Source organism: Gasterosteus aculeatus, chromosome 12, assembly GCF_964276395.1.
Source record: "Gasterosteus aculeatus chromosome 12, fGasAcu3.hap1.1, whole genome shotgun sequence".
NCBI lineage: Eukaryota > Metazoa > Chordata > Actinopteri > Perciformes > Gasterosteidae > Gasterosteus > Gasterosteus aculeatus.
This window is the reverse complement of record NC_135700.1, coordinates 23,507,061-23,527,090: the sequence shown is the minus strand read 5'-3', so window position 1 is coordinate 23,527,090 and position 20,030 is coordinate 23,507,061. Positions and strand designations below refer to the sequence as shown.

Here is a 20,030-nt window from a genome sequence, read left to right as displayed (position 1 = left end):
AGCTGTCCTTAATAGACTGTGTGTGTGTGTGAGTGTGTGTGTGTGTGTGTGTGTGTGTGTCACTGACACGTCCTGCTGCTGCAAACACTCACTGAAGCAGCAAACACGGATTCATCCGCCGCTTAAAATAGTCCTCCAACAAACGCTCTCGTTCCTCCTGTTTGTTCGGTTAAAAGCTACAGAAACGTTTTAGGAAATCACTGAGATGTCTTTGTTTTTTAATTAATGATATTTGTCTTTAATAGAAACCAACAGCACAACAAAACAACTCTTTTTTGAATAGACGGAGCCTCTAATAATTCAGTCAGAACAGATTGAACACAATTCATCGTTGCACTGAGACGTAATAAAAGCGGATCTGCAGAGTGAAACCAAAGAGCGGTCAGAGTCTGGAACAGACGTTAATGGGAACCAGCAGAGATTCACTCAGTGGGAATAAAGAGACGAGGCCTCCGCTTGTTGAGACGTGGAGCGTCGCCAAACACATTTGTGAGTTAAATGAAACATGCAACAGCTTCAAAATAAAATAACTGAGAGCGGGTAGGACGTCGGGGTGCTGGTGGAGAGAAAAATCCTCCCAGCAGCTGGCAGCTCTAAACTGGGAGGATTTATTGCTGACTGGTTCCCTTTTTTACCCAGCTGCTCAAACAGGACACACACACACACGCACACACGCATGCACACGCACTCAAATACACACACACGTGCACAGACTCACATACACACACGCACGTGTGAGCTTTTATGATAAACCGCATTCTGAAATTTGTAGTATCAAACCAAAAGTAAAGAAAAGAAAAATATTAAGTCAATATAGGAATATTGTATCGACGGGTCGACGGGGTCGACGGGGTCAACGTGGCGCAGGGTAGAGCGGGTGCGCTGGTTCGAGCCCCGGCTGCTCCATGTCCCTTGTCGAAGTGTCCCTGAGCAAGACACCTAACCACTAATTGCTCCCCGGGCAAATATGTACATGCCATGGGTTAAAATGTAATGTAAGTCGCTTGTAATGTATCTGTATTGTTCGTCTTTAGATTGTAAAAATACATTTGCAATGCAGGACTTTTATTTTTTGGTGGAAATAATTGATCAATTACAGTTGTGAGGGTTTTTTATTTAAAAATAAGAGACATGCTAAGATGTTTTAAATCAGCGTCCAAATAGTGTAAACATCAACAACCGGAAGTCGTGTGTTTCTTCCGGTCTTCCGATTTTATCGCGAAAGCTCCGACCGGAAGTGGAGCAGCATCAGCATCAGCATCAGCTTGCCTGTGGTGCGAAGATGGCGGCGTGCAGACACTCCCGGCCCCCGCCGCTCGCTCCGCTGCTGTTGACGTGCGTGTGTCTCTGCGGTTTCGCCTCCGTCCTCGGCTCGAAAGCCGCCGGAGTCCCGCCGGAGCTTCCCGATCCGCCCGGCCTCAGAGCCGCGGACCCCCCGGGGAAGGATGCACCTGCTCCCGCCGCCGCTGCGGTCGTCGGGGCCTCTCAGCCTCGAAGGGCGAGCGGCTGGAAGCTGTCGGAGGAGGCGGCCTGCAGGGAGGACATGTCCCGCTTCTGTCCCAAGCACACCTGGACCAACAACCTGGCCGTGCTGGAGTGCCTGCAGGACCGCAGAGAGGTAAGCGCGCCCCCCCCCCCCCCGCCGTGAGGTGACGGGCATCTCCTGGGTGTGACGCCCCGGTGGTTCGCATCCACGCGGCGGGACACCGATGCAGATGTTCGCATCTGCACCTGCGTCAGTGTCCGAGCGGCGCGCACGCAGGTGGATTCAAATCACGCTCGTCTCGTGTTTATGATGCAGAAATACAAAACACACATTTCACGTACATTCACACATATATTCAGTTTGTTAGATGTATTTCATGTACTTTTACTGCATGTTTATCTTAATTTATGGTATTTAAATACAAAGACCAATACTGAGTTACCGACTAGTTTATTTATTTATTCTTTATAATTATAATAATTTATCTTATAGGCTTATATGTTAGTTTACGCATAAAAAAACCCTGCCATCAACAATTATTCAAGATATAAATATGGCCCTTGAAAATACAGTTCATTTTTTCAGTAAACTATTTAATCAACTCCTCTGTAAAAGTCAAAGTCTGCACTTGCAGGATAAAAATAAATCAGTATAATATATAACCATACAGTGTCTCTGGGTTGTTCAGTTTATAGAATTTCAAATTGCTCCCTCAGACAGGAGGCGTAAACGATTTTATTCCTTTAACGTTGACCTTTAGACTCTGAATTTGTCCCATTGAAGTATTTAACTATAATAATCCACGTGAATCTACGTCTGATTTCCTTTGAAATCTAAATTTCGTTTCCATCCGATCTTCATTCGCTGCTTAAAAACGCAGAGTTTAAGTGTTGCCGACGGCAACGCACTGAGCGGATGTCTGTGAAGAACCATCCCCGTGCTGATGTCACACATGCACACACACACACACACACGCACACACACATGCACACACACACACACACACACACACACACACCCCTTTGAGCGATGCCCTCTTTACTGAGATAATTACATCGCTTCAACTCCATGAACAGCTGTGGCCTCCCGAAGAGGTAAATGGCTCTTATAAATCTGCCTTGTCTGTGGGAAAAGACACGCACACACAAACTGACACACACAGACACACAAACACGACTAACTGGCAGCACAGCAGCGTTTGCTTAATCTTCAGTTATTTATTCGTGGTGGTTTGTGGCCTGAAGGCTTGTAAACAAACTGACAGGAAGTCACTTTGCCCGAGGTCAGACCTGGGATCAGAGCTGGGATCAGACCTGGGATCAGAGCTGGGATCAGACCTGGGATCAGACCCGGGATCAGACCTGGAATCAGACCTGGGATCAGAGCTGGGATCAGACCTGGAATCAGACCTGGAATCAGACCTGGGATCAGACCTGGAATCAGACCTGGAATCAGACCTGGGATCAGAGCTGAGGTCAGACCTGGGATCAGACCTGGGATCAGACCTGGGATCAGATCTGGAATCAAACCTGGGATCAGACCTGGGATCAGAGCTGAGGTCAGACCTAAGATCAGACCTGGCATCAGACCTGGCATCAGACCTGGGATCAGAGCTGAGGTCAGACCTGGGATCAGAGCTGAGGTCAGACCTGGCATCAGACCTGGGATCAGAGCTGAGGTCAGACCTGGGATCAGAGCTGAGGTCAGACCTGGGATCAGAGCTGGGATCAGACCTGGGATCAGAGCTGGGATCAGAGCTGGGATCAGACCTGGGATCAGACCTGGGATCAGACTTGGGATCAGACCCGAGATCAGACCCGGGATCAGACCTGGAATCAGACCTGGGATCAGAGCTGGGATCAGAGCTGGGATCAGACCTGGGATCAGAGCTGGGATCAGAGCTGGGATCAGACCTGGCATCAGACCTGGGATCAGACCTGGGATCAGAGCTGGGATCAGAGCTGGGATCAGACCTGGGATCAGACCTGGGATCAGACTTGGGATCAGACCCGAGATCAGACCCGGGATCAGACCTGGAATCAGACCTGGGATCAGAGCTGGGATCAGACCTGGGATCAGACCTGGGATCAGAGCTGGGATCAGACCTGGGATCAGAGCTGAGGTCAGACCTGGGATCAGACCTGGGATCAGACCTGGGATCAGACCTGGGATCAGACCTGGGATCAGACCTGAGATCAGACCTGGGATCAGAGCTGGGATCAGACCTGAGATCAGACCTGGGATCAGAGCTGGGATCAGACCTGGGATGAGACCTGGGATCAGAGCTGAGATCAGACCTGGGATCAGAGCTGGGATCAGAGCTGGGATCAGACCTGAGATCAGACCTGGGATCAGACCTGAGATCAGATGAGGAGCCTTTGTATTGAACGATGATTACAGAACGGCTTTGGTGTGTTTAGTGTCTTTTCAGTGCAGATCTCAGGAGAGGATTTTATTTATATACGATTTAATAAAAGGTGACGCGTGATAACGAGAAATTACATAATCTGCTTAAGTCAGCGTTTTCTTTTCCCATTTACATGCTTGTGACCTTTGACCTCACTCTCGTCTTCCTGCAGGAATCTGAGATCGCTCCTGACTGTAACCACGTAAGTATTTTATTCTTTATATGGTTTTTATTCTTCATAAAGGCTGATTGCAATGGTGGAATATAACAAGTAGTATTTCACTGAAGAACTACTTTGAGGTACGTGTACTTTGGCTTTAGTATTTGTAGCTAACGCTACTTTATATAATTTCTTTCATGCACTACAATCAGATGTGATGCATTATTATTAGGGTTGTCAATATATTAAAAATTAATAACAATGAATTGCAAATTATGAAATTCATTCATCGCAATTTATCCTCACTAAAAGTGTGTTTTTTTCCTAAAGACTAAATGTTATAAATTGTGTATTTGAGTAGTAGTCGCGTCGCCGTAGCGATGCTAGAGTTGACGCGTCATTAACAGGAACACAGCATGAGAGGATCACGAGGTGCGGAGCTGGTTCGCTTTAGCCTTCATCTGGTTTTGTATGTGCATTCTCTCTACTGACCAGCAGGGGGCGATGCCTCTGTTCCCATAGACGGATGAAACTGTGATGTTTTTGCTTCCTCCCTCAGCTGCTGTGGAACTACAAACTCAACCTGACCACGGATCCAAAGTTTGAGTCGGTGGCCACGGAGGTCTGCAAGAGCACCATCGCTGAGGTCGGCTTCGATGTCCGAGTCATTCATTCACAGTCTTGATAAAACCTACTTTCATGCCCAGATGCACACAGGTGAATGTTCCCACCTCTACTTCCTCCAGATAAAGGAGTGCAATGAGGAGGAGCGGGGGAGGGGCTACCTGGTGTCCTGCCTGGTGGACCACCGCGCCAACGTCAGCGATTACCAGTGCAACCAGTACGTCACCAAGATGACCAGCATCGTCTTCAGCGACTACCGGCTCATCTGTGGCTTCATGGACAAGTGCAGAGACGACATCAACAGGCTGCGCTGCGGCAGCGTCAACGTGGGACACAAGGCGAGTGTGTGTGCGCCGCTGCGTGTGTGTGTGTGTGTGAGTGTGTGTGTGTCTGTGTGTGTGTGTGTGTGCGTGTGAGAGACAAAGATCAAAGCGGGCTTTGGTTCTGTGCACGAAAGATCCGTTTTAACCTTGAAACTAGCAACTGGACAGTTTTTAACCACGTAGCTTAGCTTAGCTTTTTTTTCATGTGTAATTATACATTTTAAACCCTGATAGTTCTCCCCATTTACAGTAAACGATCTTCATGTTTTTAGTTTAATGCGATTTGTATTTATTGACAAAAAAAAGATTTACTCAATTTAACTATTCACAACAGGTTTTTATCTCGCAAAATATTCGTCTTCCATCAAGTGGCTTCATTTTCGGGTTTGAGTTGGTTAACAGCAAAGCAGTGCTTATGTCCAGGGCTTTTATTGTGAAAGGTGTGATGGAAGGCCTTTGTGTTGTTGTGTAAGTTTTTTATTGTGTCCTCTCCGCACAACGTGATTGGTTGAACAAATTCACCTTGTTAATATAACCGCGTAATATTCTAAAGATATTAACCACAAAAACAAAGATTAATGCCCAAGGAAAATAAAGCCGGCTGCAGTGTGAAGGTCTTAAATGTCACAAATCAGCTCTTTGTCATCTTGATTAAACAAACTCCTTCTAGTGCACGACTTCATCTCCTCTACCTTCTGTCCCCTGAACTTGATTAAATCTTCCTTCATCACATGTTTCCTTCTTCCTCGCGCTGTCGCCAGGACGTCCACTCGCAGGGGGAGGTCATCTCCTGTCTGGAGAAGGCGCTGGTGAAGGAGGCGGAGCAGCAGGATCGCTCTCGTCCAATCAGGGAGGAGTGTCAGAGGGCCATCCTGCGGGTGGCCGAGCTGTCGTCAGACGACTTTCACCTCGACCGACATCTCTACTTCTCCTGCAGAGACGACCGCGAGAGGTTCTGCCAGAACGTGAGGGAGACTTTCTGATGGCTTTTTTCTCATATTTCTTTCCTGTCGCAGTACTTTGTTTTTGTTTTATTGTCTCTCATAATGTTAATTGTTGATTATTATGGAACCACACTGAAGACAGATTATGTGTATGTTCAACACTTACTTACTGCTGCAATAACCCTTATTCTGAAAAATGTTTAGAACGGAAACACATATTGAGGATTGCAGCAAAGTCATTTCTGAGTGGCGACATATTATCACTCAGAGTAAAATGTGAAAAAGCTGCATTCTGTGTAGTGACCAGCAGGGGGCGACTCCTCTGCTCCCATAGACGTCTATGAGGAAATGACTCTACTTCTCTGTAGTGACCAGCAGGGGGCGACTCCTCTGCTCCCATAGACGTCTATGAGGAAATGACTCTACTTCTCTGTAGTGACCAGCAGGGGGCGACTCCTCTGCTCCCATAGACGTCTATGAGGAAATGACTCTACTTCTCTGTAGTGACCAGCAGGGGGCGACTCCTCTGCTCCCATAGACGTCTATGAGGAAATGACTCTACTTCTCTGTAGTGACCAGCAGGGGGCGACTCCTCTGCTCCCATAGACGTCTATGAGGAAATGACTCTACTTCTCTGTAGTGACCAGCAGGGGGCGACTCCTCTGCTCCCATAGACGTCTATGAGGAAATGACTCTACTTCTCTGTCGTGACCAGCAGGGGGCGACTCCTCTGCTCCCATAGACGTCTATGAGGAAATGACTCTACTTCTCTGTAGTGACCAGCAGGGACGACTCCTCTGCTCCCATAGACGTCTATGAGGAAATGACTCTACTTCTCTGTAGTGACCAGCAGGGGGCGACTCCTCTGCTCCCATAGACGTCTATGAGGAAATGACTCTACTTCTCTGTAGTGACCAGCAGGGGGCGACTCCTCTGCTCTCATAGACGTCTATGAGGAAATGACTCTACTTCTCTGTAGTGACCAGCAGGGGGCGACTCCTCTGCTCCTCAGTAAACATTGTGAACATGAGTTTATGGTCTCAGTCTCTAGTTTAAACTCTTCTTCAATACAACATGATGTTCATTTAGTGACTGATGGTCCATGTAGAGTCAAACAGACCATAAAGCAGGGGACGCTTTAGGGCGGGGCTGCACGCTGATTGACAGGTCTTCACGATGTTCCATGTAAGCATCTTCATACGTATGTTCCAGTGACGAACATCGACGTGCTGTGACATGTGACGTGTTTCCTCCTCCACAGACTCAGGCCGGAGAAGGAAAAGTCTACAAGTGTTTGTTCAATCACAAGTTCGAGGAGGCCATGTCAGAGAAGGTACGTGTTCTGGTAGGTGTCCTGTGGGCGAGCTTCGTTTTCCGTCTCCTAACCCCGCCCCCCCCCCCCTCCGCCCCCTCCATCAGTGCCGCGACGCTCTGACCACCCGTCAGAAGCTCATCTCCCAGGACTACAGAGTCAGTTACTCGCTGGCCAAAGCCTGCAAGACGGACCTGAGGAAGCAGCGCTGCAGCCTGGACACCAACCTGCCGCGCGCCCGCGAGGCCCGGCTGTCCTACCTGCTGCTGTGCCTGGAGGCCGCCGTGCACCGCGGTGAGTCTGGAGGGGGGGGGGGCGGGACTTAGAACCCCCTTAAAAATCGACTGTCTTTCTCTTATTGGGGCTTCTATCGGCTTGCTTTTCATTACTTTGGCGGAAGTCGTGGGATGTGACGCCTTTAGTTTATGATAATAATGAAACTTCAACATCTTTATCATCTGATTCACAACTTGGACCGTCTGTCCACTTCCGTGTTTGTCCTTCACAATAAAAGCCCAGACATCATTAAAGCGTAGATTGAAGCTCGTCGGGTTCCTCTGTCGCCTCCAGGTCGCCCGGTCAGCGGCGAGTGTCAGGGCGAGATGCTGGACTACAGGCGGATGCTGATGGAGGACTTCTCCCTGAGTCCGGAGATCGTGCTGCACTGCCGCGCGGAGATCGAGGGCCACTGCTCGGGCCTCCACCGCAAGGGCCGCACGCTGCACTGCCTGATGAGGATCGGACGCGGCGACCGCAGCGCCGCCGTGGACAGCGTCTGCCAGAGCGCCGTGAGTCGCCGTCGCGTCAAAGGAGCCTCGAAGGCTCTGAATAGTTCAATGGATGAACCTACTTGTCGTTGACTAAAACGTATCGCAGTCACACGGTCTCGTCTCCAATAGAACGTTTCATGTTCCTCTTGATGTTCTGCAGCTTCAGACTTTGATCCAATCCGTCGACCCCGGAGCCGACTACCGGATCGACCGGGCCCTCAACGAGGCCTGCGAGTCCGTCATCCAGACCGCCTGCAAGCACATCCACAACGGAGACCCCATGTGAGCCGCGCACACACACACACACACACACACATGTACGGAAATTATTATAAAAACATATTTAATCATAGTATTTAATTGAATTTAATCACAGGCAGCACCCCCGGGCCAAAAAGACACTCATTCATTGCGTGTGTGTGTGTGTGTGTGTGCGTGTGTGTGTGTGTGTGTGCGTGTGCGTAGGATCCTGTCGTGCCTGATGGAGCATCTGTACACGGAGAAGATGGTGGAGGACTGTGAACACCGGCTGTTGGAGCTGCAGTATTTCATTTCCAGAGACTGGAAGTGAGTCTGAACCCACAAACATCTCAATTGTAATATTATTATTATTATATCATAATGTAACTATTGTATGTATGATACATATATAATATATAATATTTTATATTATTTATTATATTATAGACCTGATTACAGATTATATATAATATATATATAATATATTATACTCGGCCTGTCGCAATATGCGATAAAATGACACACCGCACTCTCTGAAGTCACGTGCAATAACCTTTGGTGCTGCGATATTCACTTTACATCTGAATGAACGTCACCAACATTTAAGTTGATCCTCTGTCCCTCCCTGTGGAAAGGGGGCGGGGCTTATGCAGCGCGCACACAGAGCGACACCCACAGGTGAAGAGAAGCAGTGAGCCCAACTAAGCTAACTACGCTAACTACGCTAACGTCTCACCCAAAACAACAACCGTCCGCCCGTCTTTAACCTGAACTACGGTCGCTTCCTCCGGACCGCTCGTTCTCCTCTTTGGGCGCGAGGACCGCCGTCCCCGGACCGCTGTCCCCGGACCGCCGTCCCGCGGCTTCTTAGCGGCACCGGGCCGCTCCGTCGCCCTGCCGGCGGTCGAGGCCCCGCGTTAAACCCGACCGCGTCGCACAGAACCCGATGCTTCGCCCGCTCCGTGTCCCTTGCACTTTTTATTTTTTTTGTTTTATTTATATAGGACATATTTTTTCACATTCCGATTCTAATGTTTAACTATTCTGACAAATAAAACGTTCTTTGTTCTTTGAAATAGCGTACTTTTACTACTATGCTATTATATTGTCATTATTATTAGTATCAGTGGCATAAAATGGTCAAAAAAACCCAATTTTGCAATAATCTCACAACAAAAATGTGATATTGTGACAGCCCTATATTACACGTTTATTATATTTAAATATGTATTTATTATACCTCCTCATATATTATAAATATACTATATTATATATTAACATAGATAATATTCCACAGGACACAAAAAATCAAAGTACACTTACTAATTTAAGATGAATAATTTGACTGAAATATATTTAATACCTACTTACTTACGAAATGTGAACGTGATCTGGTCCCTTTGAGATCCGTAGAGAAGCAGACGGTTCAATAAAGGCTTTGCTCCCTCAGACTGGACCCCGTGCTGTACAGGAAGTGTCAGGGCGACGCCGCCCGGCTCTGCCACACGCACGGCTGGAACGAGACCAGCGAGCTGATGCCGCCGGGCGCCGTCTTCTCCTGCCTGTACCGCCACGCCTACCGCAGCGAGGAGCAGGGCCGCCGGGTACCAGCACACACACTCACTCAGCAGCTCTACGGGGGGGGCGGGGCCTCTCTCCGGTCCCACATCGGACAGGTGACCCCCACCGAGGGGCTAGAGGTGGTGTTTTTTTATTAAAGGTTGTGTAGAAGCTGCTCACGGAGTGAAGAGCTACATTAGCTCTCCAAATGAATTTACACACACAAATACTGATTTATAATAAATAATGATGATCACGATGATGTCGTTGTCGCGGTTGAACAGAGGGATCAATAAAGCAGCTTACTGTTTATATCTGAGGTAACTGAGTGATGTCATCAGCTCAAATGAGTTCATCACTGATGTTTATTGGTGAAGATTCATGTTGTGTGTGTGTGTGTGTGTGTGCGCGTGCAGTTATCTCGGGACTGTAAGGTGGAGGTTCAGAGGATTCTCCACCAGAGGGCGCTGGATGTGAAGTTGGACCCAAAGCTGCAGAAACTCTGCATGACCGACCTCGGGAAGTGGTGCAGCGAGAAGACGGACGCTGGACAGGTGAGACGGATGCTACATGATGCTACATGATGCTACATGATGCTGCATGATGCTACGTGATGCTGCATGATGCTACGTGATGCTACATGATGCTGCGTGATGCTACGTGATGCTACATGATGCTCCTGATATTTGATGCAACCAGGAAGTCAAAGCTTGTAGTGACCAGCAGGGGGCGACTCCTCTGCTCCCATAGACGTCTATGAGGAAATGACTCTACTTCTCTGTGGTGACCAGCAGGGGGCGACTCCTCTGCTCCCATAGACGTCTATGAGGAAATGACTCTACTTCTCTGTAGTGACCAGCAGGGGGCGACTCCTCTGCTCCCATAGACGTCTATGAGGAAATGACTCTACTTCTCTGTAGTGACCAGCAGGGGGCGACTCCTCTGCTCCCATAGACGTCTATGAGGAAATGACTCTACTTCTCTGTAGTGACCAGCAGGGGGCGACTCCTCTGCTCCCATAGACGTCTATGAGGAAATGACTCTACTTCTCTGTAGTGACCAGCAGGGGGCGACTCCTCTGCTCCCATAGACGTCTATGAGGAAATGACTCTACTTCTCTGTGGTGACCAGCAGGGGGCGACTCCTCTGCTCCCATAGACGTCTATGAGGAAATGACTCTACTTCTCTGTAGTGACCAGCAGGGGGCGACTCCTCTGCTCCCATAGACGTCTATGAGGAAATGACTCTACTTCTCTGTAGTGACCAGCAGGGGGCGACTCCTCTGCTCCCATAGACGTCTATGAGGAAATGACTCTACTTCTCTGTAGTGACCAGCAGGGGGCGACTCCTCTGCTCCCATAGACGTCTATGAGGAAATGACTCTACTTCTCTGCAGTGACCAGCAGGGGGCGACTCCTATGCTCCCATAGACGTCTATGAGGAAATGACTCTACTTCTCTGTAGTGACCAGCAGGGGGCGACTCCTCTGCTCCCATAGACGTCTATGAGGAAATGACTCTACTTCTCTGTAGTGACCAGCAGGGGGCGACTCCTCTGCTCCCATAGACGTCTATGAGGAAATGACTCTACTTCTCTGTAGTGACCAGCAGGGGGCGACTCCTCTGCTCCCATAGACGTCTATGAGGAAATGACTCTACTTCTCTGTAGTGACCAGCAGGGGGCGACTCCTCTGCTCCCATAGACGTCTATGAGGAAATGACTCTACTTCTCTGTGGATTTATTCCCTCAGTAAACGTTGTAAACATGAGTTTATGGTCTCAGTCTCTAGTTTCACGTCTTCAATACAACATGATGTTCATTTGTAAATATAACAGCCCATGAAGCAGGTGATGCTTTAGGGCGGGGCTACACGCTGATTGACAGGCGTTGTCCTTACTTTAACCCGCTCACAAAAAAGGAGGAAACTCCATTAAAAAGAAAGTAAAACTTGAAGTAATTTAATGAGGCTTAAAAGGAAAGTTCTTTTAAACCATTTAACTATGAGTGGTGTGGACTTCACTGACGGTTCCCTGTGTGTTCAGGAGCTCGAGTGTCTCCAGGATCACCTGGAGGACCTGGTCTCCGCCTGCAGGGAGGTCGTGGGCAACCTGACCGAGCTGGAGTCAGAGGTCACTGATGTTACAGACGACTGTCTTTGTCTCACCTGTCGAGCTTCCTGCTGAACCTCCTGTCCTCTGCGCTCTGCAGGATATCCAGATCGACGCTCTGCTCATCCGAGCCTGTGAAGCCGTCACTCAGGCCCACTGCCATGTGAGTAGTGACGTGAATAACTACATGCGGAGTCTACAATATGAAATACAGGGAAACGATCTGTGGTATTTATGCTTTTTAGGTAAAGGTTTAAATGATGTAAATCTGCAGGGGAGATGTGATTGTGTCACTGGTTCAAACAGCCAATGAGAGAAGCAGATGTTGCATCATTCTAAACGTCTCGATGTGATTTCAAATTGTCAAGTGTCTCAAGGTTCAAACTGCAGCTCCCCACTTGAAAGGGCAACTTGCTAAGAAGTGTAGACTGGATTCCACTCAATGACCAAGATTCGGACTGCTTTGCTTTCTTGCTTTTTTATTTTTAAAATGGTCCAGGTGAAAAAAAGGTCAAAGAAATATAACCCAAGAAACCAATTCACATACCCAACATCACACACGTCATTTACAATCTACTGGAAATGAACCTCAAAATAAGTAGAAAGAAAACCCAAATTTAAAGTATCTCAAAACCAAATTAAATACATTTTTAAACACTATTTAATGACGATTTTAACCTTATAAACTTTAGCAGCGTTTAACTCCGGTGAATACACACAAATCAATTTTTATCCAATTACTTTTAGCTCAAATACTTTTTAAAACACACATTTCATTAAATATATAACATTTGATCTCCTTCTTCAGTCTTTGTCAGCTTTATTCCTGCAGTCTCCTCTTTCCGAGCGCTTCAATGTCGCTTTCTCACACTGCTCGCTCTCCACCGTCCTGTGAGTGAGTGAGTGGCTCCAACCCGCCTGATCTCCAGATCATCTCCACCCGGTGCATTCAAACCTCCGCCTCCAGCCTGGCAGACACACCTACACCTGCCTCCCCGCCAGAGAGGGGCTTTAATTATTGCTTTATCTGCGTGTGTCTGCGTGTGTGTGCGTGTGTGTGTGTGTGTGTGTGTGTGTGTGTGTGTGTGTGTGTGTGTGCGTGTGTGCGTGTGTGCGTGTGTGCGTGTGTGTGTGTGTGTGTGTGTGCGTGTGTGTGTGTAGGACGTAGCAGACATCCAGATCGATACCGGGGACCTGATGGAGTGTTTGGTTCAGAACAAACACCAGAAGGAGATGAACGACAAGTGTTCGGTCGGCGTCACGCACTTCCAGCTGGTCGGTTACCGTGACAACGTCCCTCACCTTTCAGCTACTTGTGCTGCTCTCAATTGCTCGTTGTGGTCTCACATGTAACGGGAGTCATTGTCGCCGCGCGTTTCCTTCAATTTAACAGTTAGAATCATTCAGGACGAGAGAGAGAAATTTGAGAATTTTGTGACAATAAACTTTCAGGTCCAGATGAAGGACTTCCGCTTCTCCTACAAGTTCAAGATGGCCTGCAAGGAGGACGTTCTCCGTCTGTGCCCAAACATCAAGAAAAAGTGAGTTTGATTGACAGGCGGCGTGAAGTCAGCGCGAGGAGCTCCTCGGGACGCGGCGGTTGGTCACATCTCATCGTCGATGTGGTTATTGATCCCGCAGGGTGGACGTGGTCATCTGCCTCAGCACCACGGTGAAGAACGACACGCTGCAGGAGGTCAGAGAGCAGCGCGTCTCACTGAAGTGCCGTAAACAGCTGCGGGTGGAGGAGCTGGAGATGGTACCACGCGCACACACACGCACACACACACACACACACACACACACAACACAGCATGATGTTCATTTAGTAAATTATGCCCCCACCCCCCAGTCGGAGGACATCCGGTTGGAGCCGGAGCTCTACGATCCCTGTAAGTCCGACATCAGCCGGCTGTGCCCCAACGTGGCCTTCGGCAACGCCCAGGTGAGGAGAAACATCTGGAGAGACGAGGCCTCCTGCCGATGTTGGTGGTGTTAAACTCCTCCTCCTCTTTGTCCCCCCCCCTCTCCTCCTCTTCCTTCACCCCCGATCAACCTCCTCCTCTTCGTCCTTTTCTCCCTCCACCTTCTCTTCTCCCCCCCCCCCAGATGATCGAGTGTCTGAAGGAGCAGAAGAAGCAGCTCAGCCAGCGCTGCCATCAGAGGATCTTCAGGCTTCAGGAGGTGGAGATGACCGACCCCGAGCTCGACTACCAGCTGATGAGAGTCTGCAAGCAGATGATCAAGGTGTGTGGGGGGCAAACCGATAAAAGTCCAGATGTCGAACCGCTGGTTGATGAGAGAGTGTAGAGCAGCAGGACGTCAGGAGCTCTGAATGGTCATGTGACCCCCTGAGGCCGCCTGGGTTGTTGACGGAATCGTCTCCTGCAGCGTTTCTGCACCGACGCCGACGCCAGGAGCCTCCTGCAGTGCCTGAAGCAGAACAAGAACAGCGAGCTGATGGACCCAAAGTGCAAGCAGATGATCACCAAGAGGCAGATCACCCAGAACACGGGTCAGTAGAGGAGGACCGTTTCCTCCTCTTCCTCCTTTGCCCTTCCCCCATTCTTCCTCCTCCTCATCCTCCTCCTCCTCCTCCAGACTACAGGTTGAACCCAGTGTTGAGGAAAGCGTGTCGAGCCGACATCCCAAAGTTCTGCCAGTCGATCCTGAACAAAGTGACGGAGGAGAGTGAGCTGGAGGGTCAGGTGATCGGCTGCCTGAAGCTCAAGTACGCCGACCAGGTGAGTCCCACCTCCGTCACCACCGCCCTGCTCAAACCTCCGCCCACTGTCTAGAATAGAAAGCTTTGTCTCGACCGCCGATGGTCCGGTTCTGCTCCCTCCTTCGGTCCAGAGGTTGTCTCCAGACTGCGAGGACCAGATCAGAGTGATCCTCCAGGAGTCGGCGCTGGATTACAGACTCGACCCTCAGCTGCAGGTGCACTGCACAGATGAGGTACACACACAGACACACACACACACACACACGCTTCCACTCCTGTTTCTTATTTTTCTCTTCATCATCCTCCTCTCCTCTATAATTTTTACTTTCCTCTGCTCTCCTCCGTCCTCCTGCAGATCTCCAGGTTGTGTGCGGAGGAGGCGGCGGCTCAGGAGCAGACCGGTCAGGTGGAGGAATGTCTGAAAGTCAACCTGCTGAAAATCAAACAGGAAGCCTGTAAAAAGGTCCGAACATCCTCCAGTTCACAACCGTTTACTCACAAGTCCGTTGACTTTTCGCGATAACTTTAATAAACCTCGTCCCGTCTCAGGAGGTCCTGAACATGCTGAAGGAGAGCAAGGCGGACATCTTTGTGGACCCGGTGCTGCACACGGCGTGCGCTCTGGACCTCAAGCACCACTGCGCCGCCATCACGCCGGGCAGAGGAAGACGTGGGTGACCTCTCACAAGATGCCGCTCCGCCACGTTTGTTTGTTTGCTTTAAACGTGTCGCTCCGTCTGTCCGACAGAGATGTCGTGTCTGATGGAGGCGCTGCAGGACAAGAGGGTTCGTCTGCAGCCAGAGTGCAAGAAAAGACTTCAAGACCGCATCGACATGTGGAGCTACGCCGCAAAGGTGAAGCCTGAGGAGGAGGAGGAGGCAACAGCTGGGGTTGTTTAACTCAGTTAGTAAATCGTATGGAAACATTAATATGAAATAATTCATCTGTCCCACAATGGCAGCTTGAAGTTGCATTCTCTGTAGTGACCAGCAGGTGGCGACTCCTCTGCTCCCATAGACGTCTATGAGGAAATGACTCTACTTCTCTGTAGTGACCAGCAGGGGGCGACTCCTCTGCTCCCATAGACGTCTATGAGGAAATGACTCTACTTCTCTGTAGTGACCAGCAGGGGGCGACTCCTCTGCTCCCATAGACGTCTATGAGGAAATGACTCTACTTCTCTGTAGTGACCAGCAGGGGACGACTCCTCTGCTCCCATAGACGTCTATGAGGAAATGACTCTACTTCTCTGTAGTGACCAGCAGGGGGCGACTCCTCTGCTCCCATAGACGTCTATGAGGAAATGACTCTACTTCTCTGTCGTGACCAGCAGGGGGCGACTCCTCTGCTCCCATAGACGTCTATGAGGAAATGACTCTACTTCTCTGTAGTGACCAGCAGGGGGCGACTCCTCTGCTCCCATAGACGTCTATGAGGAAATGACTCTACTTCTCTGTAGTGACCAGCAGGGGGCGACTCCTCTGCTCCCATAGACGTCTATGAGGAAATGACTCTACTTCTCTGTCGTGACCAGCAGGGGGCGACTCCTCTGCTCCCATAGACGTCTATGAGGAAATGACTCTACTTCTCTGTAGTGACCAGCAGGGGGCGAATCCTCTGCTCCCATAGACGTCTATGAGGAAATGACTCTACGTCTTATTCCCTCATTGTAAACATGAGTTTATGGTCTCAGTCTCTTCAATGCAGCATGATGTTCATTTAGTGAATTACGGTCCATTTAGAGTCAAACAGACCACAAAGCAGGGGACGCTTTAGGGCGGGGCTACACACTGATTGACAGGTCTCCGTCACTCTTCCAAATAAGTTCCTGCTTTGTTCACTGGTCGCCTCAAAGCCTCATTCCACAAACCCAACGACAACGCGTCCGCCCCCAGTCGTCATGACAACCTGTGCTTTCCGTCCCGCAGGTGGCGCCGGCGGAGGGCTTCTCGGACCTGGCCGTGCAGGTGATGACGTCGCCGTCCAAGAACTACATCCTGCTGATGATCGCGCTGAGCGTGTGCGTGCTCTTCCTGGTGGGGCTGCTGTGCGGTCGCATCACCAAGCAAGTGACGAGAGAACTGAAGGACCGGTAGAAGACGAGAGACGTGACTCCTCCCACCTCGCTCTGACTCCTCCCCCGTCCTTCTCTGCAAACCGGCTGTCCTGCACAGCGCCAACGCCAGCGACCACATCTGGAACTCCGCAATTTATTCTACCGCAGCTGAAAATTTGCATCAAATGCAAAACAGAAAAAATAAAACAAAAATCCTCATTGGGGCGCAAACTGATCTTTTTATTTGAAATGAGCCGTTGGATTGGATCTTTTGAGCGCTGTTCATGAGACTGAGGTCATGTTTTTTCCCGTGTTCCTGCCTGATATTTAACTGAAGACTGGAGCATGAAGAGCAACAGGAAGTCGCCGAGGGAAACTCAAACTTACGGGGTTTATATCTTTGTGACGTGCTTGTTAAACCTTTTTTTTTTTTTTCCTCGTCGATCACAAAGTCCCATCCTCGTTCCAGCCGTCCACGCCCCCCCCCGACATAATCCGTCATGTGACAGAAACTCTTACATCCAAACCGCTGGTTTTCTCTGTGTAAGTTATTTTATTTTGAAGTGCTGAAGGTCATGCTGTTGCTAACAGTGTTAGCTTGTGAAGTTTCATTCCCCCGACTAAAACTCAAAAAGGGCTCTTACACTCCCGCATGAGCACAAATGGTGAATCAACTAAATGAATCAAAACCAGTCTGAAATTAGCATATTTTAATTTTGAAATGCCGTTTTACACAGAAAGAGAGAAAACACCACAACACAACTGCATGCTGGGTACGAGCGATACGGGAGGAACGGCGAGAGGAGCTGTGTCTGTTTGGAGGGTTTTTGGCCACATCAGCCCCGGCAAGCTAACGAGCTAACAAGCTAACTCGCCGGCCTGTTGCGAGCAAGTTGGCCAGCGAGCGGCGAACAGCTGTTCGGGTAGCCGCGGTCCTTTCCGGGATCAATTAATTAATTACTTTAAAAAGCAATACCGTGATATACCGCCAGAATCGTTAATACCGTGCAGCCTCACTGTTTACTTTGGACAGTCATGCTAGTGCTTTCCAGTGCTATGCTAAGCTAAGCTAATGGCGTCCTTGACACCAGCTGCTGCCTCCAAAAATAAATGTAAAACGGCTGGAAACAGTTTGGGCTGCAGTTCTTTGGCGTCATGGTCTGCAATCAGATATATATGTCATATACATGTCATACATTCAATTAAACAGATGTGACCCACGTGAGCAGAAACATCTGTACTGGGTGACTTTAACCAGGCCAAACAGACTTTACAGTTACATTACTTTGCTGTTAGAAAAGCGCCACAAATAGTTAAATCAAGGAACAAAGGAAAGTCACAAAGAATGAAACCTGGATACAAGATGTTTGTTTTTTGCGTTATTTGACGGACTTTTGACATAAGCATGTTTTTTCTCTTGCAGGCAAATTACTTGATAGTAAAGAAGTGCCAACATTGTTATTTTTTGCTTGAATATTTAATTTTGCACTTTAACCCGTGTCACATCCGCGTTGTGGTGACACCACACGGATCCCCGTCTTCGTTTGTAAAAAAAAAAGAAACCCCAGCTTTTGTTTTTATTAAACATTTCACAGCTTTTTAGTTAAAATAATATGTGAATGACTTAAAACTTGAGTTAAACAGATGAAAAATGTAAATAAACCTGATGTTTTCTGCTCATTTACAAACGTTAACGGAACTGAATTATTGGTGAAAATCTGAGAGCTGACAGGAAACAAAGATGGCCGCCTTCATTAACAGTAGTGCGCTTTTCTTTTTAAATTATCATGTGAAACGACGACGTAAGAGATTTATCATTGTGAAGTTTGATTTTGCTGTACAGATATAAATTTGTTAATTTAATAAAACTGTCTGCTGATTTTTTGTATCTTTGACTCTTGAGTTGTTTGATGTTCTGCAGGAGAAAAAAGTAACTAAATACCATCAAGTACAACAATGAGGTACTTTTTCTACATTTTTCCCCTTTGAATCCACTGTATTAAAACAGCTAAATAACGTAAAACTTTTGGCTCTTGACAATAGTTACATGGTAGGTTCTGTTAAATACTTTAAATCAGTAAATATGTCATATAAATAATTAAAATCAAATCAGAAACGGATTAAGACAATAAAGTACTCTCCATTAAAATGATTAACTCATTAATGTGTCAATAATTATAACGTAATATTGTGAACTGTGCCATTCTGCCCGCTGTGCACTATTGAAGTCTGTTACGTGAATATATGAATGCAGGACTTTTACTTGGAGTATTTCTAGCCTGTACTACTACTTATACATGAGTGGAGTTCTGAGTTCTTCCTCCGTCAGAAACTAGTTTCACAGGTAAGGAAATTTAAAGCGATTAGTTATGTTTAACCACCAAGTGGTGCTGCAGTCACTAAAGTGACCAGACCTCGAACTGTGGGTGTGGCCTCAACACAGATTCTTTTTGGCGAATAAATGTACTGATTTACCATTAGAACAACTTGATTTTGGGCTACACAAAATAAATTGAATTTAATTGAACCTTGACTCCTTTTCCGACATTTGACATGAATTTAGACGTTTTTCACATATTTTTCAACCGAACATATACATTGACTTTTTTTTCAAAAATATTTTGGTCTAATTATTGGACTCACTTTTTTTAAATGTTGTTTTGGGTTTTTAACTTTCTTTACCTTTACCATATTTTTCAACCCAAAACTTTATAGATGTAATTTTGATATTTCTTCATGATATTTTTCAGCATAACATAACTTTTTTCGACATAACCGTTTTGGGCTGTCATTTTACTATTTTTTCAAATAATTTTTTTCCATGGGATTTGACCTAAAGATTTTTTTTTTCCCAAAATATTTGACCTGATATTTTCCATATCAATTAGACAAATTTTCTGACATTTTTTACGACATATGATCCAATATTTTTTTACTCGTTTTAAAAATATTTATGACCTAACCTATTTTTATTCATCTTTTTTTTGGCCTAAAACTTGTTATGTTGAAAAATGTTTTTTTTTTTAAACATATGTGAACTGTTTCTTTCAAAAGATGTTTTGACCCAACCTTTTTATCTCAAATCTTTCGTACCTAACCAAACATTCGACTTAATGTTTTCAGACTTTTTTCAACCAAACATTTCAACTTCTTCTCTTTTTCAAAATACAATGTTCAAACTTTATTTTCAAAAAACTTTATTCTCCTGATTTCCAAAACATATTTAGACTTTTCTTCAAAATATTTTTTGAACTTTAGACTTTTTTTTCCCATAATATTTTTTCTACCTAAAATGTTTGTGACTTCTCAAAACA

At 47.3% G+C, this 20,030-nt stretch overlaps 1 protein-coding gene across 1 annotated transcript; it reads left to right on the top strand.

The window, feature by feature from the left end:
• The first annotated feature begins 1,074 nt into the window (after nt 1–1,074).
• Nucleotides 1,075–18,604, top strand: LOC120808616 (Golgi apparatus protein 1). The gene is made up of 26 exons (XM_078085902.1): nt 1,075–1,618; nt 4,066–4,095; nt 4,613–4,699; nt 4,800–5,015; nt 5,762–5,965; nt 7,206–7,277; nt 7,364–7,550; nt 7,827–8,044; nt 8,187–8,308; nt 8,492–8,593; nt 9,717–9,870; nt 10,243–10,380; nt 11,869–11,955; nt 12,035–12,097; nt 13,096–13,209; nt 13,387–13,475; nt 13,576–13,693; nt 13,787–13,879; nt 14,044–14,181; nt 14,326–14,449; nt 14,536–14,678; nt 14,791–14,892; nt 15,015–15,122; nt 15,209–15,329; nt 15,408–15,514; nt 16,589–18,604. The coding sequence occupies exons 1-26, from the start codon at nt 1,283–1,285 to the stop codon at nt 16,754–16,756; spliced, it is 3,441 nt and encodes a 1,146-aa protein (XP_077942028.1). The 5' UTR covers nt 1,075–1,282; the 3' UTR covers nt 16,757–18,604.
• Nucleotides 18,605–20,030: the final 1,426 nt, after the last annotated feature.